The 27,912-nt window shown below is 42.8% G+C and overlaps 1 protein-coding gene across 5 annotated transcripts in view; it reads left to right on the forward strand.

Moving 5' to 3' along the window:
- Positions 1–27,912, forward strand: part of ARHGAP25 (Rho GTPase activating protein 25) — a 122,176-nt gene that overhangs the window by 91,495 nt on the left and 2,769 nt on the right. For 4 of the 5 annotated variants that reach the window (XM_056571404.1, XM_056571403.1, XM_056571405.1 and 1 more), the window contains exons 3-10: positions 2,140–2,227; positions 6,677–6,784; positions 17,224–17,431; positions 17,827–17,959; positions 21,988–22,061; positions 23,461–23,582; positions 24,682–24,881; positions 26,155–26,693. In XM_056571404.1, coding sequence (XP_056427379.1) covers positions 2,140–2,227; positions 6,677–6,784; positions 17,224–17,431; positions 17,827–17,959; positions 21,988–22,061; positions 23,461–23,582; positions 24,682–24,881; positions 26,155–26,693 — 1,472 coding nt within the window. The remainder of the gene's footprint in view (positions 1–2,139; positions 2,228–6,676; positions 6,785–17,223; positions 17,432–17,826; positions 17,960–21,987; positions 22,062–23,460; positions 23,583–24,681; positions 24,882–26,154; positions 26,694–27,912) is intronic. The other variant, XM_056571406.1, reaches the window with a different exon arrangement.

Consider the following 27,912-nt stretch of genomic DNA (forward strand, 5'->3'; position numbering starts at 1 on the left):
GCAGAGATATCCTATTTGCTCTATCTGTCTGTCTGTCTGTCTATCTATCATCTATCTCACTCATATCTATCTATCTATCTATCTATCTATCTATCTCATATCTAGCTCATATCTATCTATCTCATATCTATCTATCTATCTATCTCATATCTATCTATCTATCTCATATCTATATATCTATCTATCTCATATCTATCTATCTATCTCATATCTATCTATCTATCTATCTATCTATCTATCTACCTCATATCTATCTATCTGTCTATCTTTCATATCTATCTCATATCTAGCTCATATCTATCTATCTCATATCTATCTATCTCATATCTATCTATCTATCTCATATCTATCTATCTATCTCATATCTATCTATCTATCTATCTATCTAGCTCATATCTATCTATCTGTCTATCTTTCATATCTATCTCTTTCTATATATCTATTTATCATCTATCTTCTATCTACCTACCACACAAAACCGTCATGCAGCATCGCTTATGCAAACAAAATGGAGGGTGCCAGCTTTCCGGAATCAACTTAGAATCAACTAGAATGGATTCGTAACAAATTATTCCTAACAAACTATATATATAATGCATTTAACATGTTTTTAGACCTTTGCACTTTTTTTTCTCATTTTGTTGTGTTATAGCCTTGTACTAAAATACCCCCCCCCCCCCCAATCATTCTGCACTTAATACCCAATAATGACAAAGTTAAAACATAATTTTAAATTTTAAAAGTAAAACAAAAATCTGGCAGGGGCATACTGTAAGTATATATAACTTTTGCCTGGACACTTGAAATTTACCTCTGGGGTCTCCCATTTCTCTTGATCATCCTTGAGATGTTTCAACATCTTGAAAGTTCCCAAGAGCATAGTGACCTTAGTAATTCTTAAATTGAAGACATGTTTAAGCTTTTCAGCCCGCCAAACTAAATAATTGGGGGAGAAGGGAGATTAACCAGGCTGGTTGAGCTCCAAAGATGCTGTGTACAAACTAGAGAAACTTCCAGAAGGTCAATTATCACTGCAGCAGTCCACCAATCTGGACTTTATGACAGAGTGCACAGAAAGAACTCTCCTCAGTATAAAACCTCCTCAGTACAAAACCCAAATAAAAGCTGCCTGAAGTTTGCAAATAAGGACTCTCAAACTGCGGGAAACAAGATTCTCCGGTCTAATCACACGGCAAAATCTCAGATTGCAGAATTCCGCTAGTGGAATTCTGCCTCAAATTAAAGGCCATAGACTTCTATGGGATTCCGCACTCCCATTCACACTTCTGAATTTGCCGAATCCCATAAAAGTCTGGACTTTAATTTGAGGTGGAACTCTGCAAGCGGAAATTCTGCCATGTGAGTAGACCCTAAGTGTCACATCTGGAGGAAACCAGGCATCGCTCATCCCCTACCCAATATCTTCCCTACGGTGAAGCATGGTGGTGGCAGCCTCATGCTGTGGGGGTGTTTTTCAGTGACTGGGGCAGAGAGACTGTTCAAGATTGCAGGAAAGCAAAATGGAGTGAAAATATTCTTAATTAAACCCTGATCAAGTGTTTTTTGGACTTCCGACTGAGTCAAAGATTTACCTTCCAACAAAACATTCACCCTAAGCACACAGCCAAGACAACACAGGAGCGCTTTGGGACAACTATTTAAATGTCCTTGAGTGGCCAAACCAGAGCCCTGGCATGAACCCAATGCAATCTCGGGATAGACCTGCAAATGGCTTCCACCGACAGTCACCATCCAACCTAACAGAACTCGAGAGAATCTTCAGAGAAGAATTGTAAGAATTCCATAATCCAGGTGTGCAAATAGTCACCGCCTATATTCATCACCACCTATAATCACCACCAATCACCTTCAGCTAAGTACTGAGTAAAGGGCCACAACATAAAATGAGAAAAAGCTAAAAGGGTCTGAAGACTTTCCGAATGCATTGTATATAGTGTTGACAGCGAGTACTGCATGAGCTTATTTTAAAAGTAGCATTCTGCAGACTCCTATTTCATACATAACAGTATTTGCTGGTCCAGGACATAGAGTATTATAGTCGTGTTACTGTGACATTCTCCTGAATTGTATGTTATCCTTTATCTCATAATAATTTCTTTTGTCTTTTACCCCCTGAAGGGTTTCCTGTATTTATTAAGAAGCACAGTAAGCAAGGTCTCCTGCAGCCCAGATGATGCAGGAAAATTCATCTTTGAGGTTATACCAGGTATGTTATACTATGTATTACAGCTATATTTTAACCATAGTAGATAAATTACATTTATCTGTTAAAGTTTGTATATTTAGTACCATATTTTGCATGTGTATTACGTGTGCATTTTCTTTGTACTTGTATTTGCAATAAGGGAGAACGTATGCATAGAAAACACTGAGGTTATGGACAGAATATGGAAACAATATGCATGAAATTTGGTTCCATATCTGGAGAAAACAAGTCCCACTTTATGTTTTAGTATGGTTGTGTGAATGTGGCATTATAATAGACCAATACATGCATGAGAGAAATGTGGCATTCTGTTACGAGATTAGGACTGTTATTTTTATGTGTAGCATCATCATAAGCTATGCTAAGGAGACGGACTGTATTTATTACATTTCTCCATATATACTGTACGGTTGTTTGGAGCCAAAAAGTTTATATGTAAACACGGAGCTGCTACAGATTTATACTTCCCTTGTTGGGTGGTTTGTGTGGTACTCGGGGATGAAGGGAGAACAGGGGTGTTGCAATGTAGTGTTGCTGGGTATAGGATTAACTCTTGATTGTCGTAACGCCAGGGTGATGGCTTCCTCTACTTATATATGTCCTACCGCCACCCGTCCCGAGAACGATAGGGAGGAATAAAGGATTGTCCACAGCCGGAATTGTAATAAACTTGAAATAACTTTACTGCAGATTTTATGCAGGATGAATAATAAACAGTCTTTTGAAGAGGACAGGGACTTGGCTGGGACTTTATCGCTAATAAGCTTTGATGTTTGCTGTACGCTGTTTCACTGAATTTAGGGTTATGTTTAGGTTCAGTAGTCATGTAGGATTATTAGGATGGAGTTGGATTAACTCACGGCTTAACAAGATGCTGAAGTAGTAGGCTTCAGGCCTAGATTGTCTTATAGCTGATAACAGATCTGCTTCCTCTGAGGTCCCAAGGGAAAGAGAGCAGGAGAAAAAGAGAGTGACTATTGGATACAGCGCCCTTATATACTGAAGGGGCAGGATCAAAGCTTATTGGTCCCCAAATCTGTCAGTCCTAAACCAAGGCATTATGGTACATCACATGACCTATCACATGACTCAAAAGGTCCTTAAAGGGGTACTCCGCCCCTAGACATCTTATCCCCTATCCAAAGGATAGGGGATAAGATGTCAGATCGCCGCGGTCCCGCGAGTTCGCTCTGTGCGTAATGACGGGCGATACAGGGGCCGGAGCAGCGTGATGTCATGGCGCCGCCCCTCGTGACATCACGGCCCGAGGGGCGGAGCCGTAACGTAACGATGCTCCGGTCCCTGTACTGCCCATCATTACGTGCAGAGCAAACTGTCCCAGGGTTCCCCAGCAGCGGGACCACGTCGATCTGACATCTTATCCCCTATCCTTTGCATAGGGGATAAGATGTCTAGGGATGGAGTACCCCTTTAAACCTAGCATAACACAATTATCTATACATATCACGTGACCAAAGGTCCTGTACATAAATTACATTATAAAATATATTAAATATATACATTTCTGAATGGAATTAGGAGTCGACTAGGGGTGAACCCACCAGGAAAGCCCTACCAGCATGGAGGAACTCTGACTGTGGGGACTTATGAAAAAAGTACGGGACCAAGTCCAGTACCGGGACACCACATTTGTCTTTTATTATCTCTCACTGTATTACTTCCTATTTTTGGAGTTTTTTTCTGATCACATTATACCACTGCCATGGGGACCATGGGGTACAATTGATGGTATGAGATACCTGGTAGTGCTTGCACAGAAGGGCTCTTTTCACACTGCATTTTTGCAGTGTATGGCAAAGACATACCTCAGGGGACTCAGTGATGTATGGTAGATGCCACTCCTTTATATTAGCCTCGCATATAAGAGTGTAAAGTGCACCTTTAAATTAGCCTCCCATGTTAGGGTATACAGTGCACCTTTATATTAGCCTCCCATGTTAGGGTATACAGTGCACTTTTATATTAGCCTCCTTTGTTAGGGTATACAGCGCACTTTTATATTAACCTCCCTTGTTAGGGTATACAGTGTGGAAAAGTGCAATAGAAATATTAATATTGTGTATTATTACAGTAAAGAACTTAAAGTGTCCATGACATTTAAAAAAAACAACAAAAAAACTAACAAAAAAACCCCGCTATGAATGTATACTATACAGTCTGCAGTTTGAGTGGTAAAACATTCATTGTACAGCGCAAAAAAGTCCCCCCCCCCCAAAAAAAAAAAAAAGCAAAAACAAAACTGTATCCTGATTACCAATTTCTGTTTACCCGTAACTGTTAATGGCTCAAAAAATGTTTTTGAAACTTTTTTGCATGTTTTTTTTTTTTTTTTAAAACAAACATCTGGTTTTCAAATTGCATAATAGCATTTACTGTTTTAAAAATATGAAAGATGTTTCAAAAAAAGAAAAAAAAATTGCTTAAAAATTTACCAAATAGCAGGGAAAATTACTGAATGTTATCTGCCAAATCCATTTCTCCATCAATTATTCCAACTTTTTTTCTGAGATACTAATGGTTGGTAACAGATTATTCATCTTCACAACTGTTGAAAGGATCTGGGTCAAACACCAAATATGCTGACGGTTAGATCTAGACAACCAGGTAGAGATGTATCTTGTAGCTTCTGTGCCCCAATTTAAAGCCTGTTACAGTGCCCCCATCTACCATGTGCCATTTATAATACTGGTGTCCGAGTAAAGGGGCCCCCTCAGGCACCAGGGCCCAGGTGAAAATGCTACCTCTGTGCCCACTATTATGAACGTGCAACCAGAGACATATCCAACACTCCAATAACATATCCATAACATTACTGACTTATAATTCCATCCAGCATGTTGTACTCTGCAATTAAAAGGGTACTCTGACCCTAGACATCTTATCCCCTATCTAAAGGGGTACTCTTTAAAAGGGGTATTCGTGTCAAAAACTTTTTTTTTTTAAATCAACTGGTGCCAGAAAGTTAAACAGATTTGTAAATGACTTCTAAAAAAATCTTAATTCTTCCTGTACTTATTAGCTGCTGCATACTACAGTGGAAATTCTTTTTTTTTTTTGAAACACAGAGCTGTCTGCTGACATCATGAGCACAGTGCTCTCTGCTGACATCTCTGTCCATTTTAGGAACTGTCCAGAGTAAAAGGAAATCCCCATAGCAAACACATGCTGTTCTGTGCAGTTCCTAGAATGGACAGAGATGGCAGCAGAGAGCACCGTGTTCATGATGTCAGCAGACAGCTCTGTGTTTCAAAAAGAAAAGAATTTCCACTGTAGTATTCAGCAGCTAATAAGTACAGGAAGAATTTATATTTTTTTTATAGAAGTAATTTACAAATCTGTTTAAATTTCTGGCACCAGTTGATAAAAAAAAAAAAAAAAATAGTTTTTCACCGGAGTACCCCTTTAAGGTAGAGAAAGAAGCAAAATGAATACAGACTCAGCAAAACATTTTGGCGTCACTTGTTCCTGATTCCTGCATCTTTCAATAAATAAAATTGTCATTTGTGCTTAGGTTAGATGAGCCTTCAATTTCTGGCCATGAATCTCACCAGAACTATACCAATGGTTTGGCTTATTACCAGTACCCATGGGATATATATCTGGTGCATAAGGGATATAATAAATGGACTATAAATAATTAATAAATTCTATGATTTCAGGCAAAATTTATATAACCCTCTGAATTAACTTATTTTTTATTTAACTTGAATACTTATGAGCAGAAGCAAAGCAATAATTATATATTTTTGGCCTTCTGATCATCTCTGGGGATTTTGAAGTTTAAATGTTCTTCTTGCAAATCTTAAATAATGGTAATAATTGTCTGAGGTTAAGAAAAGTGAGTACGAAAAGGGCACATTTTTGGTAAAGCTGCCAAGCAAACTGCGCTTTGTCAAGACAGGCTGCATTCAGTAAGGGAAGGAGGCCTCTTGGGCAATATTTTGTCTTTCTCCATTTAGTAATTATACATTTTCATAGTTCAGAGAAGGTTGAGTTTTGTTTTTGGTGAAAAAAGTCTGCAATATCCCAGTGACTGCCAACTAATTTTGCAATGAAATAAGATATGTAAATAGATTTTTATGGACATATAATGTGTATTGTGCGGCTTTTGTTTCCCTACTTTATCTGAGCAGGTGTTGTATGGTCTTTGGGGAGTTGTCCTGTGGCTGCATTTGGGTGCATGGGAATTGGTATCATCCAAATGAAGCAAATATGAAGAATTTATAAAATTAGTATAACAAAACCAGAGTCCACCATTCTCCACATCTCTAATAGGTACTACATTACCATTGGAATACCAACATATGGCTTTGGCATATTGGCATAACAACATGTGATGATCATGAGTTTTTTATGCCTTTGGTTTTTATGTGTTTATTATGGTCCAACTTGTGATGTAACATAAAAATGCTGGCTTATATTTTCTAGACCATAACAAACCCACCCAAGATGGCTACATCCTTTTGGCAAACTCACAAACAGAAATGGAAGAATGGGTAAAAGCCATTAAAAGAGCAGCGGGGTTCCCATCAGGAGGTAAGAAAGCAACATAGAATCTCAATATAGCAGTTGAAAAGGTCCAGCACTTAAAGGGGTACTCCTCTGCTCAGCCCCTCAATGCAAGCCTATGGGAGGGGGCTTGACAGCCTTCATGCCCCCTCCCATAGACTTGCATTGAGGGGGCAGGTGTGACGTCATGAGGGGGCGGGGCTATGATGTCACGAGCTCTTGGCGCCGGCTCCAGCGTTCGGAACAGTTTGTTCCAAACGCTGAGCAGCGGAGTACCCCTTTAAGTCGTGTAAAAAATATTCAAGCTTTATTATATTAACTTCCTTAAATACTTCAAGGTTATAACTAGGGATGTCCCGATACCCTTTTTTTTAAGACCCAGTACGAGTACCGATACTTTAATTCTAGTACTCACCGATACCAAGTACGAGTACTTATATTTTAAAGGGAAGCTGACACCAGGGTGACCCGGTTTCTGGCGCTGTTTACCGTATGATATGTGGGTCCTTGTTGTGTACAATGGAGGCGGCTGCTGTAGTATGAGCCAAGATTTCTCTCTTCTCCATTGGACAGAACAGGGAATTTGCATTGGCGGCGAAACCAATGACCACATGGTGAGCAGCGGTAGAAACCGGGTCACCTGCACTATCTACATATAAGTTCAAGTTAGTGCAGGTGACTCTGCTGTAAGATTGTCTTTAATAGTAGGTATTATCCCCTTGCAGACATTAGCAGCAGCCCCCCGGCAGTCATTAGTAGCAGCCCCCCTTGTAGACAGCAGCCCCCCTGTAGACATAAGTAGCAGCCCCCTGTAGACCACAGCCCCCCTTTAGACAGTTGGCTCCCATTTAAACAGCAGCAGCAGGCCCCCCTTTAGACAGCAGGCCCCCCCCCATTAGACAGCAGCAGGGCCCCTCCTTTAGACAGCTGCAGCCCCCCCTTTAGACAGCAGCAGGGCCCCCCCTTTAGATAGGAGCAGGGCCCCCCTTTAGACAGCAGCAGGCCCCCCCTTTAGACAGCAGCCCCCCCTTTAGACAGCAGCAGGCCCCCCTTTAGACAGCAGCAGGCCCCCCTTTAGACAGCAGCAGGCCCCCCTTTAGACAGCAGCAGCCCCCCCTTTAGACAGCAGCAGAGACCCCCCTTTAGACAGCAGCAGGGCCCCCCTTTTAGACAGCAGCAGGGCCCCCCCTTTAGACAGCAGCAGGCCCCCCCCCCTTTAGACAGCAGCAGCCCCCCCCTAGACAGCAGCAGGGCCCCCTTTAGACAGCAGAAGGGCCCCCCTTTAAACAGCATCAGGGCCCCCACTTTAGACAGCAGCAGGGCCACCCCTTTAGACAGCATCAGGGCCCCCCCTTTAGACAGCATCAGGGCCCCCCCTTTAGACAGCATCAGGGCCCCCTTTAGACAGCAGCAGGCCCCCCCCCTTTAGACAGCAGCAGGCCCCCCCCCTTTAGACAGCAGCAGGGCCCCCCCTTTAGACAGCAGCAGGGCCCCCCTTTAGACAGCAGCAGGGCCACCCCCTTTAGACAGCAGCAGCCCCCCCCCCCGTTTAGACATCAGCAGCCACCCCCTTTAGACAGCAGCAGCCCCCCCCCCGTTTAGACAGTAGCAGGCCCCCCCCCCGTTTAGACATCAGCAGGGCCCCCCCCCGTTTAGACAGCAGCAGGGCCGCCCGCTTAGACATTAGTAGCAGACCCCTCACCTCCTCTGGTCGGGTGCTGCCGCTCTACTGCCCCGTTCTCCCGTCCTCTGGTCCGCATTGTGTCGTCCTATGGAGGAGCATGTGACATACACGTCACTCTGCTTCCTGCGTAACGTTACGCTGGGTGCAGGGGAGGAGGCGGAGTGATGTGTGTGTCACATGCTCCTCCATGGAACACTATGCTGCGGACGGGAGGATGGAAGAACGGGGCAGCAGAGCGGCACCAGGTATTGGGCATGGTATTAGGGACATTAAACGAGTCTCCGATACCATGCAAATGGCTAGTATCGGCCCCGATACCGATATCAGTATCGGTATCGGGACATCCCTAGTTATAACATCGCTCCAGTAAGGTAACACTTTGGAACCAAAATCTATATGATATTTTGAAACAAACAAAGTAATCCTTGGACTTTGGGAAGTAAATATTTCCCTTAATTTTATACTTGGTAATAGATGTGTTCTTGTAGTATAAATATTAGGGAACAGATGTATTCTTCATAAATAATACATGATAATCCTTGTGTGAATATGCTACATGGTTTCCAGTATAGACATTTATATCCTAAGTGGGGTTGTCTGTTACAAGGGACGCTAGGAAAGTGTGGTCACTTTTTATTATTATGAATAGTTGATACTTCTTCACTATGGCTAACCAAATGTGGTGAATGGGGCAGCTGGAGCCATTTAGGGTCTATTCAGATGCGACATATCGGTTCCAGAAATCCCTTGCTGCTTGGTTCAGTTTGTCTGAATAGGGCTGTTTTGCACATCTTTCATGTTTCATGTAGGGATGCTAGAGGAAAGAAGATAGGAAACTAGATAGCTTAGAGGAGGAATAAAAGAAGCCACCAATACAGAGAATTCAGGACACCTAATGACAAGAGCTTACACCCACTGAGTAAAGTTTTCTCATAGATTCAGGTTGCAAGACCGAAAACACAAGGTATTATTACACTCCCCTCCTTGGCCTTTGCATAGTGCTGTCAGATGATATAAAAGCTTAAAGGGGTACTCTGGTGGAAAAAAAATGCTTTCAAATCAACTGGTGCCAGAAAGTTATACAGATTTGCGAAATACTTCTATTTAAAAATCTTAATCCTTAATCCTTCCAGCACTTAATACTACAGAGAAAGGGCTCTCTGCTGACACCTCTGTCCATTTCAGGAACTGTACGCAGCAGGAGAGGTTTGCTATGGGGATTTGCTTCACCTCTTGACATTTCCTGACACGGACAGAGGTGGCAGCAGAGAGCACTGTGGTCAGACTGTAAAGAACTACATAACTTCCTCTTTAGTATACAGCAGCTGATAAGTACTAAAAGGCTTCAGATTTTTAAATAGAAGTAATATACAAATATGTTTAACTTTCTGGCACCAGTTGATATAAAAACATTTGTTTTTCACTTCTTTTCCACCGGAGTTCCCCTTTAAGTCCATTAACACACAATAACCTAGTCAGATTCCTATTGGTAAGAAAGATACATCAATGGTATCATGACTAAAGGGCTAGGAATTTTATTTTTCTTAAAAGCACTATTTACTGTTACATCTTCTCTAAAAATTGACTTGGTTTTCTACTTGTTCTCTAGTTTCCTACTGTACTCCATTATTCTGCACAGCTGTTTCCTAAACCATAACCATTGTAAATATAGTAAGTAATGCCATAAGGGAGCATTTGAGTCCATCTGCAGGTATCTAATGACATATATGTTTAGGGTCTATTCACACATACAATATCCTGTGCATATTTGATGCGCAGGATTTGAAGTGGTGTTCATTCATTTAGATTACAATGAAATCTGCAGCTTCAAATCCTGCGCATCAAATATGCATAGGATACTGTATGTGTGAATGCACTCTTAGGATATCCTTCTAATGTGCACCACCTTCCCACTGTGGGGCTGAACTTACAGCTTCCTTAAAGGGGTACTCCGCTGTAAACATCTTATCCCCTATCCAAACGATCTCCGCAGTGGCACCCCTGTCATTCGGTGCATGGAGTGAACTCCACTCCTTCCCGATGACTGGCGATGCCAGCCGCCATACCCTCTCCATTCACCTCTATAGGAGGAGGCGTGATGGCTATGCACTAGACATCACGTCCCCTCCCATAAATATAAATGGAGAGGGTGTGGCATGATGTCACAAATGCGGATGCAGCAAACTGACGGCCCGGAGATTGCGGGGGTCCACAGGGGATAAAATGTTTACAGCGGAGTTTGCCAGATTTTTGCTGCGTATTTAGCTGCTGCGTATTTTCCTACTCATTGAAGTCAATGGCCCTTATTTACTAAGAGTGTTGTGTAGGTTTCTTTGTGGGTTCTAATTCCCTACAATTTATTTCCCATGGTATTTACTAAGGTTTCCCTACATTTTCCACTTTCCCTACACTTTGCTTTTTTTTTTACACATGCTCTGATCTGTAGGGTTTTTCTCAGCTCAAATCCACCACATTTTATGCGGAAACCTTAGAAAATATGTTGGGTTTTTGCGAAAATGTCGAGAACACGCCCCTTTTCGGAGACCATGCCCCCTTTCCCCGGCAGACACGCCCCTTTTTTTGGGTTTTCTTAGCAAAATGGAGAGTTAGTTTGGTTTTTTTTCAATTCTGACGCAAATTCTGGCGCAAAATCTGGTGCAGATAGAATTTCTGGTGCAATGCGACAGAATCTGGCGCACAACCCGACAAAACATGTTGGGTTTGCAATAGTAAATGAGGGCCAATGAGTAGCAAAATCAGCTACAGAAAATATGCAGCAAATTATGCAGCAAAATATGGCACGTGTGACCCTTCCCTCGTAATGGAAGGAATAAAGAAACAGTAATTTCAGCACTACAGTGGGGAGGTGGTGCACATTGGCAGGATATCCAAATCCATAGTCATATTCACATAACAACAACAACACAAAGTTTGCTAAATGAAACAAAGTTGATGGTTACGCCATCATTAGACATCATTTATAGAATTGAAGGTGACAGTGTGCGACACGTATCCATAGCACGCCTTGTCGGAAAGCCTTCTGCATGGAGGAATTGGCTGCAGCCATGAGTATAATGGAAAGCTCAGCTAGACAGTAGTATTAAGCAATGAATTTTTTATGAATATAGAACCCACTTCAATTAAAAGAACTCCGCCCTATATCTGTTGATTATATGTTATCACATCATTGTTTCTGCTGTTGGGTACGGAGGAGTTAACAATTAGATGGTAATAGTGAGGCTTCGCAGGGAGGGGACAGAATTTCTGGTTTATACAAATTTCTTTAAAACAAAGGCAGCCCATTGTATGAGAGGCAGGTATGAGCAGGCCCAACCCAACATCCACAGCAGGGTTGGAAAGAAGGGAAAGCTGCCTCTCGCTGACATCTACGGCCCCCCGGGAATCACGGAACAGCATAAAGGAGTCTTCTCCTTGTCTTGGGATGTCTCAGTGCTATAGGAAATTAGGGTGGGATATCGGCTGTATCCCGGCTCTGAAGATGAGACTGATATGCCTCGCTGACAGGAGGAGGACTGTTAAGCTGCACCACAGAGGTAGTGATGACTTATATTGACCCAATAATGCCAGTAGGTTGTTATTTGTTATGTAATGAAACATAGGACGAGAATAAAGTGGTTACGTTGTATTTTTTCGCCAATATTGAATTTACATTCCAATAGGTCAGTGCTTCCCAACCAGGATGGCTCCAGCTGTTGCAAAACTACAACACCCAGCATGCCCGGACAGCCAAAGGCTGTCCGGGCATGCTGGGAGTTGTAGTTTTGCAGCAGCTGGAGGCACACTGGTTGGGAATATCTGCAATAAATTTATTTTAAAAAATTCACCTGTCTCAGATAAAGCTATTTGGTCTGGAGACAAGAGCAAAATACCCTTCAAATCATTTAAATTAGGCTGGGTTTACATTACGTTTTTACCGTATACGGTAGGGGGGAGCTAAAACCCCGTATCCCAGCCGTATACACGGCCTGTATGTAATGTATTTCAATGAGCCGACCGGAGTTAAACGCTGACTCCGGTGGACTAATTTTATCCCCATATGTGGTTTTCCCAACGGACCAAAAACCGTGGTACACTACGGTTTTAGGTCCGGTGGGAAAACTGCCTACGGGGCAAAAGTGAACCAACCGCAGTCACCGTTTAACTCCGGTCGGCTCATTGAAATACATTACATATGGCTGGGATACGGGATCGCCTGGTTTTAGCTCCCCCCAGCCGTATACGGTCCCATATTGGTAATAACGTAATGTGAACCCAGCCTAATCTGGATTTTCACTTTATTACTTGGTAAAAAAAAAATTTTATAAAATATTTGCATATCTTTGTTTTCATGCAATGTACAAATAATAAGCACACAAAAAAATCACCTTTGCTTTTATGAATTCATTCGATCAGTTAAATGTATGATTTGATCTGAAATTTTAACCTTTAACCTTTTTTAACCTTTAACATTTTGGTTATTGATTGAGCAATAACCAAGAAGTATGAAATACAGTATATTTATTTATTTTTACTTATTTGGTTGTTGTTTGGTGATGAATGTTTCACTGGAGACATTTATATTGATACAATTTAGTTTTTTCTATTGTATTTGTATTTGTAAGGTAATAGGTCTTTGCATAGAGTTGCAGCAGATTTTTGTTGGTTTAGTCATTATTTGAATATTTATGAGTCAAATTGTTGAAAGAGGGTGTCTGTATTTAGGAAGAGAGGTCTTTTTTCTGTTTCCTGTGGACTGTGTTTGTTACTGCAGTTCATGCTTGTTAAAATGGTTGTCCAGCATAGTTTCCCATGGAACCTGACATCAGGCATGGAGAGATGCAACTGTACCAATGTAACCTTCCAATCCAGAATGGGTACTATTTTTAATGATCATGTCATGTAGGGCAGGGAATAGTGAGCCCTGAATTTACCCAGAACTCCTTTTCCTGCCTACTTACATAAACGTTCTAGACAGCGGTTCTACAACTGGGTGTCAGTTCCTCCACTGGACTAAAGTGCAGTGGCATCAAGTAAAAACAATAAACAGAACTGTATGGAGGTCGAGGAAACAGGTCAGGATATGAAGGGTTAACAAGTTATAAACAACAGACTCCGGAATACTGTATAACAGCAGATATACAAAGTAGTAACAAACCTATAACAGGAAGATATACTGGCAGGTGTATACACATACGTACTGACAACAGCCTTTAAAACCAAAGCAATAAACGGCAGGTATGAGAGTAATGACAAAACAAGATGCCAGGAGATATAGCAACAGGATTACCGAGAATAAAGGGAGTGGACAGGTTAACTAAAGTCAGGAAACTATGCAGATCAGGATACATTGGTACACATGCATGCTGGGAGTTGTAGTTTTGCAACAGCTGGAGGTCCGCAGGTTTGAGACCACTGCTGTATGCTGTATACCTATGCCGGGGCTGCAAAAGATACAGAAAATAAACTTTTAACTCACCCACGTCGGCCTTACGCTGGGGACGGGAAGCCCTTACAGCCGTCAGCCTATCACCGGCCAGAGCGATGCCCCGCCCTGGCCAGTGATAGGCTGAGCCCACTGTCATGTATGAAGCCAGCTTCATACATGACAGTGGGCTCAGCCTATCACTGGCAGGGACGGGGCATCGCTCTGGCCGGTGATAGGCTGACGGCTGTCCGGCGTTCCCGTCCCCAGCTTGCGTTCGACGTGGGTGAGTTAAAAGTTTATTTTCTGTATCTTTTGCAGCCTGGGCATAGGGATACAGCGTACAGCAGTGGTCTCCAACCTGCGGACCTCCAGCTGTTGCAAAACTACAACTCCCAGCATGCCCGGACAGCCGTTGGCTATCCGGGCATGCTGGGAGTTGTAGTTTTGCAACAACTGGAGGTCCGCAGGTTGGAGACCACTGGCGTACAGTGGCCGGCGGCCCCCAACAAAGAGGAGGATGGCAGTGCTTGACATATGTGAGTAGTACCCCGCTGGGCTCATCATTAATTGGGGGGAGCAGAACAGTGCTGGCAGGTCACATGATTTGGGGGGGGGGGAAGCCAAACACCGCGTGTGGGTCACATGATAGGGGAGGGGGGGGGGTGGGCAGAACAGCGCTGGCGGGTCACATGATTTTGGGGGTGGGGCATACCGTTATATACCGTGGGACCGCCATAAGTTAAAAAGATACCGTGATACACATATATGGTCATACCGCCCAGCCCTAGGTATATGCAGAGCACCCCCCCCTCTCGCCCCCCTTCCCTATAGGCAAATGCAGAGCACCCCCCTCCCCTTCCCTATAGGTAAATGCAGAGCACCCCCCCTTCCCTATAGGTAAATACAGAGCACCCCCCCTTCCCTATAGGTAAATACAGAGCACCCCCCCTCCCCCCCTTTCCCTATAGGTAAATGCAGAGCACCCTCCCCCCCTTCCCTATAGATAAATGCAGAGAACCCCCCCTCCCTCTCCCCCCTTCCCTATAGGTAAATGCAGAGCACCCCCCCCACTCCCTCCCTTTCCCATAGGTATATACAGAGCACCCCCCCCCCCTCTCCCTCCCTTTCCCAGAGGTATATACAGAGCACCCCCCCTTCCCCATAGGTATATACAGAGCACCCCCCTATAGGTATAGGCAGGGTTAAAAAATAAATAAAAAGGATGCTCACCTGATGTCCCACGCAGCGATCTCCTCAGCTGCAGAGCCCGCGTCTTCTACCCTCCACAGTACAGGCGCCGGATGAGTGACGTCATCGGCGCCTGTACTGCGTGCTGCGTGGGGGCGGAGGTCACGTCTCCTTTGTGTAGCTGCAGATGCGGCTCACACAGAGGGGACGCCTTCTCCTGTATGTGCGTGTATCGCGCATACAGGAGAATGTAGTGCTTACTGCTGCTGATCTGGGATGAATGTCCCGGACCTCAGCAGCGGCGGCGGCGGGTCAGTCCGCCCCTGGCACCCCCCTTGAGAGTGGCACCCGGGGCGGGCCGCACCCCCCGCCTCCCCGCCTCCCCGCCTCCCTTGGTACACCACTGCAGATAGGCAGCTCGTGCAAAGAAGACAGGACTTACCCTTGCCCCACACCACAACTTCGATGCATTTCGACTGGAGCGGCTTTGTCCAGGAGTCATTACAAATCACCTGTCATGGGGAGACTCCTGACTGTTCCTGTCAATCTGAGAACAAAAAAGTTCCTATGGGATGCACAAGCTCAGTTTAACATATTTCTGTTTTTTTCCATGATAGTGTTGTGTAATATACCAGTACAGGACATGGTCCTGTACTACCTTAGGCCCTGTCAGGTTGAGACCCTCAGTGACCTGGGGGCTCTCCTGCAGGGTCTCCCCCTGTTGTTTCCAGAAAACAACAGTGTGTATTGCTTTAATGCCTAGACAGTCTCCTAATGTATAGGTAGTACAAAGGACCTGTGGAAGGTCTAAAGGACCTCTTGTAAGTCTGTCACAAGTTATGTTATGCAGTCACATGATTTGTTGTCACATGTTCTCCCAGAGAGCACCAGCATAACCTATGACCCGCAGCTTGACCAATGGGCTTCAGTCCAGCCCCCCAATATATAAAGGGGTGGCCATTACAATTTCTCTCAGTCTCTTCTCTTATGATCTTTGCTGAGGAACAGTTAACTCCAGAGATCTCAGTGCAAGTGATCAGCATCTGGAAGACCCCAAAAGCTACAGTCATTCCAGTAACTCTCAAGTCTATGTCTGCTGTAGTGTTGAGCGGCATAGGCCATATTCGAATTCGCGAATATTCGCGAATATATGGACCAATATTCGTCATATATTCGCGTTTTATTTTCGCATATGCAAATATTCGCATGTGCGAAAAAAATTAACATATGCGAAAATTTGCATATACAAAAACCCGTACAAGCAAAAATTCGCATATGCGAAAATTCACACACCAGTCTCACACAGTAGTATTAGAGCCTTCTTTACACCACACAAGCTGGAAGCAGAGATGGATGATCACTGTTATGTGTACTGTGAAAAAAAAAAAAAGAATATTCGTCATTACGAATATATAGTGCTATATTCGCGAATTCGCGAATATGCGATATTCGCGAATAAAATTCGTATTGCGAATATTCGCAAGCAACACTAGTCTGCTGTCACTGAAACTAGTCAATTCCTGCATATAGTCAAGTCAAGTCCAATGTCAAGTCAAGTTAATTACAAATATATTGGTCCAGCAAGGTGTGTCGTGTTCCTGACCCTTAAACCTCACTGGCGTCACGAACACTAGGGGTTAACAACATCTTGCCCCCGGGGTTAATACCATCTGATCCCACCACTCCCACCGCTACACTCGTGGTCCCGCCATACACCCGTGCAATTACTTTAATATTTACAAAAAAGGTATTTCTGTGCTCTTTTATGAGCCTGAATTATCCATGCCAAACAACTGCAATTTAGTTGAATTATTGCTCAGTACAAGCTCTAAATGGTACAGAGGCATATTAGGAATGGGGATTTACTTTACCCCCATTTGCATCTGATTTCAGTCATTCCTTGTTCCTAGGCAAAATAAAAATATTAGATTATTGTTGGATTACACCAGTGTTTCCCAACCAGGGTGCCTCCAGATGTTGCAAAACTACAACTCCCAGCATGTTGGACAGCCAAAGGCTGTCTGTGCATGCTGGGAGTTGTAGCTTTGCAATAATGAAGTCCTAATTAACTCCTTTCGTACAGTTGAACATGAATGTCTCTTACTATAGACATGAAGGTCACAATTCAATGAATGATTCAGCTATATTTTCCATTCTTTGTATTTGTAGTTGTATTTGGCCAGCGTCTGGCAGACACCATAGCCTATGAAAGGAAATTTGGAAGACATACGGTTCCCATATTGATGGAGAAGTGTGCAGACTTTATCCTAGAGAAGGGGCTGAATGAAGAGGGGATATTCCGACTTCCCGGCCAGGACAATCTGGTGAAGCAGCTGAAGGAAGCGTTTGATGCAGGAGAGAGGCCATCTTTTAGCAGGTACATTTTACAATACGCTTATATTTCAGATACTAACTGCTTGTGATTATTCTACAATCTGTATGCAAAATAACTCTTCTCTTAGGCCATGTTCACGGGGCGAAATTTCTGAGGGAAATCCACAAGAATATTTAGCAAGGAAATTCCCCAGAATTTACTGCCCATTATGTGCCATGGGATTCAGCTGTCCCATTCACACAGTGGAATTTCCGCAGCAAACATTCCAGAGTCTGCAAAATTTAAAGACATGTCTTAAAATTTTGCAGAATTCCCTTCAAAGCCCCATTGAAGTTAATCTGGCTCGGAATTTGAGCAGAATCATAATGAAATCCTTAAAAATTCCAATAATCTTCTATCACCCATGAGATATTCAGTTATCCTTCTATCTTTTTCAGCGATACTGACGTCCACACTGTAGCATCGCTGTTTAAACTTTACCTGCGGGAGCTACCTGAACCTGTCTTTCCCTGGTCCCAGTATGAGGATTGTCTAGCATGTGAAAATACAATGAACATTGATGAGGAAAAGGTAAGTCATGCCGAAATTATATTATTGGCTGAACAGCTAGGGCAGTGTTTCCAAACCAGGGTACCTCCAGCTGTTGCAAAACTACAACTCGCAGTATGCCCGGACAGCCTTTGGCTGTCCGGGCATACTGGGAGTTGTGGTTTTGCAACAGCTGTAGGCACCCTGGTTGGGAAACACTAAGCTAGGAATTTAAAAGCAAAAATTTATTCAGAAGGTGGGTCACTTGGATAGAGCCAGAATTGCTGACTGGACTTATATATATATAAAACTTAAAGGAGTTGTGTCATCTTAGAAGGTCACGCTCTATCCACAGGATAGGGGATAACTAACTGATCACCTATGGTGTGAATCAGGGGTCAAGTCTTGGGAAGAAAAAGTGTGGGAACTCACCCAAGATTTCCACTCAAGGGCTGGTCCTGCTAATGGGAATGGTGTTCCTGCTGTAGAAAAAGTGCAGGAACTCAGTTCCCACACATTCCTGAAGAACGTGAGCCCTGGTGTGAATGCTGGCTGAGAAGGTGACCACTTCAGTCATTACAAGGGAGCAGCCTCTGCATTTACTCCCTATGGAAGCTGTGGAAACAGCCAAGTACAACTTTCCTGTATGAAAATAGAAAAATATTTATGTACACTGCTCAAAAAAATTAAGGGAACACTAAGTTGAACACTACATAGTTGAATGCGCTGACAACAAAATCACACAAAAATATATCAATAGAAATCTAATTTATCAACCCATGGAGGTCTGGATATGGAGTCACACTCAAAATCAAAGAGGAAAACCACACTACAGGCTGATCCAACTTTGATGTAATGTCCTTAAAACAAGTCAAAATGAGGCTCAGTAGTGTGTATGGCCTCCACGTGCCAGTATGACCTCCCTACAATGCCTAGGCATGCTCCTGATGAGGTGGCAGATGGTCTCCTGAGGGATGTCCTCCCAGACCTGGACTAAAGCATCCACCAACTCCTGGACAGTCTGTGGTGCAACGTGACATTGGTGGATGGAGCGAGACATGATGTCCCAGATGTTCTCAATCGGATTCAGGTCTGGGGAACGGGTGGGCCAGTCCATAGTATCAATGCCTTCCTGTTGTAGGAACTGCTGACACACTCCAGCTACATGAGATCTAGCATTGTTGAGGCATTAGGAGGAACCCAGGGACAACCGCACCAGCATATGGTCTCAAGGGGTCTGAGGATCTCATCTCGGTAGCTAATGGCAGTCAGGCTACTTCTGGCAAGCACATGGAGGGCTGTGCGGCCCCCAAAGAAATGCCACCCCACACCATTACTGACCCACCTCCAAACTGGTTATGTTGGAGGATGTTGCAGGCAGCAGAATGTTCTCCACGGCGTCTCCAGACTCTGTCATATCTGTCACATGAGCTCAGTGTGACCCTGCTTTCATCTGTGAAGAGCATAGGGCGCCAGTGGCGAATTTGCCAATCTTGGTGTTCTCTGACAAATGCCAAACGTCCTGCACGGTGTTGGGCTGTAAGCACAACCCTCAGCTGTGGACGTCGGGCCCTCATACCACCCTCATGGAGTCTGTTTCTGACAGTTTGAGTGGATACATGCACATTTGTGGCCTGCTGGAGGTCAGTTTGCAGGGCTCTGGCAGTGCTCCTCCTTGCACAACGGCAGAGGTAGTGGTCCTGCTGCTGGGTTGTTGCCCTCCTACGGCCTCCTCCACGTCTCCTCATGTATTGACCTATCTCCTGTAGCACCTCCATGCTCTGGACACTACACTGACATACACAGCAAACCTTTTTGTCACCGCTCGCATTGATGTGCCATCCTGGATGAGCTGCACTACCTGAACCACTTGTGTGGGTTGTAGACTCCGTCTCATGCTTCCACTAGAGTGAAAGCATTCAAAGTGACCAAACATCAGCCAGGAAGCATAGGAACTGAGAAGTGGTCTGTGGTCACCACCTGCAGAACCTCTCCTTTATTGGGGGTGTCTTGCTAATTGCCTATAATTTCCACCTGTTGTCTGTTCCATTTGCACAACAGCATGTGAAATTGATTGTCAATCAGTGTTGCTTCCTGAGTGGACAGTGTGATTTCACAGAAGTGGGATTGACTTGGAGTTACATTGTGTTGTTTAAGTGTTTTTTTGAGCAGTGTATTACCGCGGCATTCAATGACCCTGCTCAGTGATCTGCACAGATAGAAGCCTCTGTAATATGGCTGCTCACATTGTACGAGTAAAAATGTGCCCCTATTTAATGGGGGTATGAAATGCTGTGGAAAAGCTGTTCAGCCGAGGGGCCGCAGAAGATGGGCCAACCTGTCCTGAGGAAATAGTAAGTGCACCCCAAAACATGCCATTGGTCCTTTTATTATTTTATTGTACTGCAAATAATCGAGTCATCTTTGGATATGAATATTACTCCTGACTTGGAATCCATTTTCATTGGGATAAGCAGCGCCAACTCTAGAAGAGTTTTTTTCTTCACAATTTACGGCTGTTTACAGCAGTTCCCATAGAGAATAAGTGAAGCTGCAGCATGCATGTGGGACTCGTTGCTTCATTCTAATGTATGAATAGGGTCCCCATTCTCAAACTTACAGGTGCCCCAGCAGTGCTCTATTATTGCGATCTGTATTTCGGGCTCAAATCACATATGTATAACAAGTACATCTTTAGAATGACATAACCTGTGCTATACAGCAATATATTTTATTCTGGATTTCCATGTGTTAAAAGGGTACTCCACTGGCCAGCATCCGGAACATTTAGTTCCGAACGCTGTGTGTGCATGCTGCGGGGGTCGGCCACACCCTCTCATAATTTCAGGCCACACCCCCTTAATGCAAGTCTATGGAAGGGGGCGTGGTGGCTGCCACGTCCCCTCCCATAGATTTGCATTGAGGGGGCGTGGCCTAGGCACAAGGGGGCACGGCCGACCCCTGCAGCATGCACACACAGCGTTCGGATGCTGGCCAGTGGAGTACCCCTTTAAATGGTATTAGGGCCATATATTCTCCTCTTTAGTTGGTGTTTCTATAATAATAATTATTAATATTGTCTTTAGAGCAGTTTTTTGTGTGTATATTTCTTGCACATTTGGTGCAGCGCTGCACCTCGGGCTATTTTTTGCGACTTTCTGGTTTACACTTTTTTTTTTAAAGTGTGCATTGACCAGCTGTTAAAGGGGTTATCCAGGAAAAAACTTTTTTAGATATATATCAACTGGCTCCAGAAAGTTAAACCGATTTGTAAATTACTTCTATTAAAAAATCTTAATCCTTTCAGTACTTATGAGCTTCTGAAGTTAAGGTTGTTCTTTTCTGTCTAAATCCTCTCTGATGAGACCTGTCTCGGGAAACGCCCAGTTTAGAAGAGGTTTGCTATGGGGATTTGCTTCTAAATTGGGCGTTTCCTGAGACAGGTGTCATCAGAGAGGATTTAGACAGAAAAGAACAACCTCAACTTCATAAGTACTGAAAGGATTAAGATTTTTTAATAGAAGTAATTTACAAATCTGTTTTTAACTTTTTGGAACCAGTTGATATATAAAAAAAAAGTTTTTCCTGGAATACCCCTTTAAGGTTAGTCTTATGCAGTGGTAATTAATTTATTGTCACTTTAAAAAAAAAAAAAAAAGGTCACAAATTTTTGTGCAAGAACCACCAAAAAGTCGCAAAAATACACCAACCCAGATTTAGCTTTTTGGTGAGTGTGTGTGTGTAAAGTGGAATTTTAGAAAATGTTTACCTGTACAAAAGTTATCAAATGCCATGTGACCATTTTATTAATTTTGTGCACCTACACATTTCTGGCACTCTAAAAAAAAGTGTACAAAAATGCTTCACCTACAGCAGTGTTTCCCAACTAGGGTACCTCCAGCTGTTGCAACACTACAACTCCCAGCATGCCAGGACAGCCTTCGGCTGTCCAGGCATGCTGGGAGTTGTTGTTTTGCAACAGCTGGAGGCAGCCAGGTTGGGAAACATTGACCTACACCTACAATGGTGAATGTCCCTCATAGTGTAATATTTCTTGGTTATGTTTACAGGGCCATGAAGAACTCATGAAACAGATACATTTTCTCCCTAGAGAGAATTATAATCTCCTCAGCTTTATATGCAGGTAAATCTTTCAGCCTTCCCCGACCCATGATATTTACATGATGCTTTCTACGTGTAGATTGTTGCTCAATAACTTATGTTTGTTTGCTTTTGAGGTTTCACAATAAACTACGCACACACCCACCGTGTTACAAAACTGCTGTACACCCCCATCATTTGACCTCTTTTGGTGTCCATATTTCTTTACTGCAACTGCACATGTAAAACACACCTGTATCTTAGGTAGATACCATAGACAGACATATTTTCCCCATTCAGATATATAATTAATAAGTAACCTTGATAAATTAATTTTTATGGAATACACATCCAGTAATATATATATATATATATATATATATATATATATATATATATATATATATATAAATAATCATTTAAATAGTTTGGAAAATAAAGTTTTGTTAGTTCTGTTAGATAGCTGTTGGCTTAACCCAGCTATGTCTCCTGATACCCCTTAAAGGGGTACTCCAGACATCCATATATTGGTCCGCAGTCGGATCATGGAGCAAACTTCGCTCCATGATGGATGACTGGCTATGCGCGGCAGAGACTCGTGACGTCATGGTCACGTCCCGCTCCTGACGTCATGGCCATGCCCCCTCAATGCAAGTCTATGGGAGGGGGCCCCCTCCCATAGACTTGCATTGAGGGGGTGTGTGGTTGGCGTGACGTCTTGAGCCTCCGGCATTGCAACCGACTCTCTAAACGAATGCCGGGTGTAGCAGGGAGATCGCGGGGGTCCCCAACGGCGGAGCTACCGCTATCAGACATCTTATCAGACATCTTATCCCCTATCCTTTGTATAGGGGATAAGAAGTCTAGGGCCGGAGTACCCATTGGCTCACCCCAAGAAGAGGGGAATAAGCCACAGCTAAAAACCACTAGCAGCAGTGTATCTTCCTGTTACATCCCAACAGATTTGGGCTTCTTTGGCCCACCAGAGAAAACTATTTTGAAGACCATACATTTATACTGAGTCGATACTGAACATCCTAGTAGAATGTGAGTGGGTTTAAAGTCTGCTTCAAATTGGGTTTCCATCTTGCATACCTATTGTATAGGTATAAATACTCTTATAGCAGTGGTGCAAGGTGTTATCCCATTCAAGTGTATGGGACATTGCTGCAGTTCCTTGCACCACTGCTACAAATAGCGAATTTACAAGTATGATCCGTCGTGAAGCCGATATAAACACTGAAGAGGCTGCTGCACCGTCAATCCGTCAATAAGATGTGGTGCTTGATCAGTGGAACCCCCACAGATCTAATGTTGACAGCCTATGCTGTGGACTGGACATGATTTTATTAAAGGCTGAATAACCCCTTTAGAGCATTAGCAGGATGTGGATCAACCTATACTTTTATGAAGGTTAACATATTTCTTATTGAATATTACAGATTTCTTTATAAAGTACAGAAGAACGCCAGTATAAATAAGATGAGTGTAGATAATCTAGCCATGGTGATAGGAATCAATCTTCTAAGGTCAAAAATAGAAGAACCGGTGATCCTTATGAGAGGTAATACATATCTATAAATCTACATAATGAACTGGTCTAAAATATGGCTTTATCTCTAAATACAAATACTCAGATACAGTCATCAATTTCAGGAAAAATGGACAAAATTACTTTGCCAAATAAATCAATCCCGTATTGATCATATTTTATTGTTGGCAGTGTTGGTTGTATCTTAAGTGAACTATAGATTGAAAGGATTTTGCAGGACTTTATCCCCTTAGTGACTGCCTTACGTCTTTAAACGATGGTCACTAATAGGCTTTTAGCCAGGCTGTCGTCTTTAAACAGCATCAGCCTGATCGATTGCTACAGGTCCCATGTGCCAGGATCGTGGGACCTGTCAGAATGATAGCCGAAACCCCGCCCGAAACCTTCATTTCTGGCAGTTAACCTGTTTTATGCCGTGGTCAAAACATAAACCCCAGCATGTCTCCATGGCAGCTGGGGTTCCTGTGAGGGACTACAGGCCTGCCAGGGATAAGCCTTCTATACACTTGTGTTAGAGGCATTGCTGTATAGATTGCCTACAGTAGTAGTGCAGTATATTATACGGGCGATCAGATGATCGTTGGTAAAAGTCCCCTGGTGGGACTAGTTAAAAAGTAAAAAAATTAAGTTCAATAAACAAACAACTTTCCCCAAATGGATCTTTACATTTCCATTTAGACTATGTTCACATAGGTAAAACCGTGCTGATCTCCGCATCAAAATCCATGTGGTGTTACTTTAGAAAACCTCACACATAGGAGAAATATCGAATATTGAGACTTATTACGTGTGCTAAGGTGATGGTTGTGAGGAGATGGTATGATTCAAGGGATTGATGGAAAAGGTTAGGAACAATGAATGGGTGTTGGCAAAAATTCAAGAAAAGGGAAAACATTTTTTGTAATAGGATATGGGGGAAATAAGGAAAGCAAACTTTTGTTACAGTTAGACTGAGAAGGGGGGAAATTGTAAATATCTGGAAAGTGGAGTCAGGTAAAGAAGGGTAAAGGCCCAATCAGACCAAACAGGATGTTTTGAATTTTTTTCCCTTTTTTTTTTTTCTTCATTTTTGTTCTTCTCACTCATATTATTTTGTCACTTTACCTTTCAGGGGCTCCACAGATCCAGAAACTTATGACTGTGATGATCAGTCACCACGAGAAATTCTTTCCTAAATCCAAAGACCAGCCTGTGGAAGCCAAGACACCGAGAAATGATCCAAAGAAAGTGCAGGTTCCACGCAGTTCGGTTGGTTGGGATACAGCTGAGGAGAGTATCTCACCTTCAGGAGATTCATCTAAAACACATATGGTAAGATGCTAGAGATGCAGAGTAGACAAATGTTCCTCACATAAAAGGAAGCTGCCATAGAAACAAGTGTGGCCACAGATAAGACTCTTGTGCAAGAACAGTATATGGGCCTCATGGTCTCGGATAGCACTCACTTTTCTCTCACTATCCCGCAGTAATTGTTAGTTGTGAAATTCAATAGCTTGTTCCTTTATTAGCAATCTAATAGACAACATGATGTTGCTTTTAAGCTGTGTTCACACATTCAGGTTTTTAATTACAAATATGGTAATAAATACAAAGCCAGGAATGGAACTGAAAAGAGAAGGATCTTAGTTTATTCTTTTATACTTTTCTTCCATTTCTGATCTGTTTCTGACTTTGCTTTCAGTTATTGCAATTTAAAACCTGAACATGTGAACACACCCTTAGGGATAAAACTGCACAAGTTGCATAAACAGATGTAGCAGTTAAATGAGTATTCCAGTTTTTTTTTTTCGTGTCCCTGATGCAAAGTTATGTAGTTAGTGCATTTATTTGTTTTACCTCTCAGGGGTGGATCGTTAACTTTTTTGTTTTTTCATGGTCCCCCCCCCCCCCAGATACAGCGTTCCTCTGCAGTATGGATGACTGCCATCTTGAGCTTTTCACAGGATCCTGTTCGGCTCAAGACAACAGCTGATCATAGGGGGCTTGGCTTCTTCTTGTCTTTCCTGACAACCCAACTGTGTGTGGTACATCTAGATGTCCCATGTGCCTGTGTCATGTGATTTCTCCAAATGCAGGGATGCATTGAACGCAGGTACTGCAGGACGTCCAGATGGACCACAAACATCATCAGGGAGCTGGCTTGTCAGAAAAGACAAGAAGAAGCCAAGCCCCCTGTGATTAGCTGTTGTCTTGAGCCGAACATTATTGTAGGAAAGGCTTAAGATGGCAGTCATCCATACTGCAGAGGAATGCTGAACCTGGGAGGACCATGGAAAAACAAAAAAGTGAATGATCCCCCCATTGAAAGGTAAAACAAATAAATGTACTAACAACATAACTTTGCATCAGGGGCAAGTTTAAAAAAAAATGGAATACCCCTTTAACAGTCAAACTTGGTGGGTTAATGCATCTAGTTAATGTGCTATGACTCTGACTGTCACCTCTGTTACATCTGTGCCTAATACAGGTGCGTCAGCACATTTAGTTAATGGTAACTCAGTTTAATCTGAATGACATGTCCACCCCTGCATTAAAGATTTATGTATCACAATAATGATATTCAGTATATCCTTCTTTTCTCCAGAAATACTTTGGTGATTCCCGTGGTTCTTCCATCTCGGATGATAGCATGTCTCTTCATGACGACTATAACTCTGGATTGCTGGACAGCTCCGATTCATGGAAAGCCATCCCAAGAAAGAGAACTCAGACTATGCCTATCACAAATTGTCCCATAGTCAAAAATCAGGATGATAACACTGCCACTACCTTCAAAGAGGAAATATTCAGTGGTGAATTTTGGGCATCTCCTAATGGAAGAAAATCTTATTTTTCTGCATCCAGTGTGCACAAGAGGTCGTTGTCTGAAGAACTCTCCCAGAATCGTACATCAACCTATGATAATGTTCCTTACACTCATGGTGATTGTGGTGGTAGTTCAGGTTCGGGAACATTTGATACATGTACTGTGAACAGTGAAGGCCAACAAAGCCCAAGCTACCTTACAAATGGGGATGCCTGTCTTGTTACTGAGAGTGAAGAAAACATCAACTGCGAGAGGTTGGCCAATTCTCTAGAACAAATGACAATTCACAACAGGAAACTTGAGGACCGAATAAAAAGGTATTTTACATTACTATTGATGCAAGTAGAAAACTTATACATCTGATTATAACAAATAGTATCTAAAATGTAGTCGTTGTTGGCTTTACTCTTCTTCCTTAATTCTCTTATGGCTTGTCAATAATTATATTGATTATTATGATTATAAAGGAACCTTTCCAAAAATTACCTACATGTGATATGCAAATTTTAATCATTTTATTTACCAAAAAATCACGGGAGAGAGAGAGAGGTGTCTGAGGGGTGTACCTGCAGGCTTCCTGTTCTAGATGATACACACAATTCCTTAAGAGTAAATCAAGACTTCCCATTCATCTATGGACCACTCCTAAAGTTCTGGGCTGAATATCACAATTATCACAATAAAAATTCAATTTTGGTAATCTATATTTTATTTTTGGATGGGAAACTTTTGAGTGTCTATGTATTGGAGATAACTGTGGGAAGCCTTTCCTGCTGTAGAAAGTTAACCATGGTAAAAAACCCTTTCAGTAAAATTCTGTCTTTCGGTTAGCTTTTCAGGCATATTAGTGGTTGCCCATGTGTTGTCCTTCTGAAAGCTACACTTGCTCTGAATGTAGATCTCAGCTACAATTGCTGATTTCTTTCTAATGTAAATTGAGGGCCATACCCCTTTCCACCCCCTTTACAGCAAACTCCTCCCAGTTGGTGAGGGCACTCTAAAGGTGAAAAAAGTCAAAAATGTGTTTGCGCAAATCAGTGGTTTACGTAAAAATTTGCAACTGTTTGAATAAACGTACTGACCCTATAAATTCCCCCAATGTCCTTCTAGAGACGTGATGTTTCCAAAGGGGTACAATATTCAAATAATGTAAGGGACATAAAAAAAAAGAAAACTTGCGGTAAAATCGGGTCTGGACCAGGGTTGGTCTTTTCACTATAAAAGGCAATAGAATACAATTATATCTGTTAAATAAAAAAGGAAGTGGTGAACACAGAGGCACGGGAAGGTAATTTTTTTTTTTACACACAAGATTTATTTGCAAATAACAAGAGCTGTTGCAGGACTACAGATAAGCTTTTTCTTAAAGGGGTATTCTGTTTCTAGATAAGATATCTGATCGTGGGGGTCCAGCCACTGTAATCCCCTGCAATCTTCGTGCAGACACCCAACGCTCTGAACATTATGTTCAGGAGGCCGTGGTGGTGATGTCACGCCATGCTCCCTCCATTCAAGTCTATGGAAGGGGGCGTTCAT

This window comes from Hyla sarda, chromosome 4 (genome assembly GCF_029499605.1).
Source record: "Hyla sarda isolate aHylSar1 chromosome 4, aHylSar1.hap1, whole genome shotgun sequence".
Lineage (NCBI taxonomy): Eukaryota > Metazoa > Chordata > Amphibia > Anura > Hylidae > Hyla > Hyla sarda.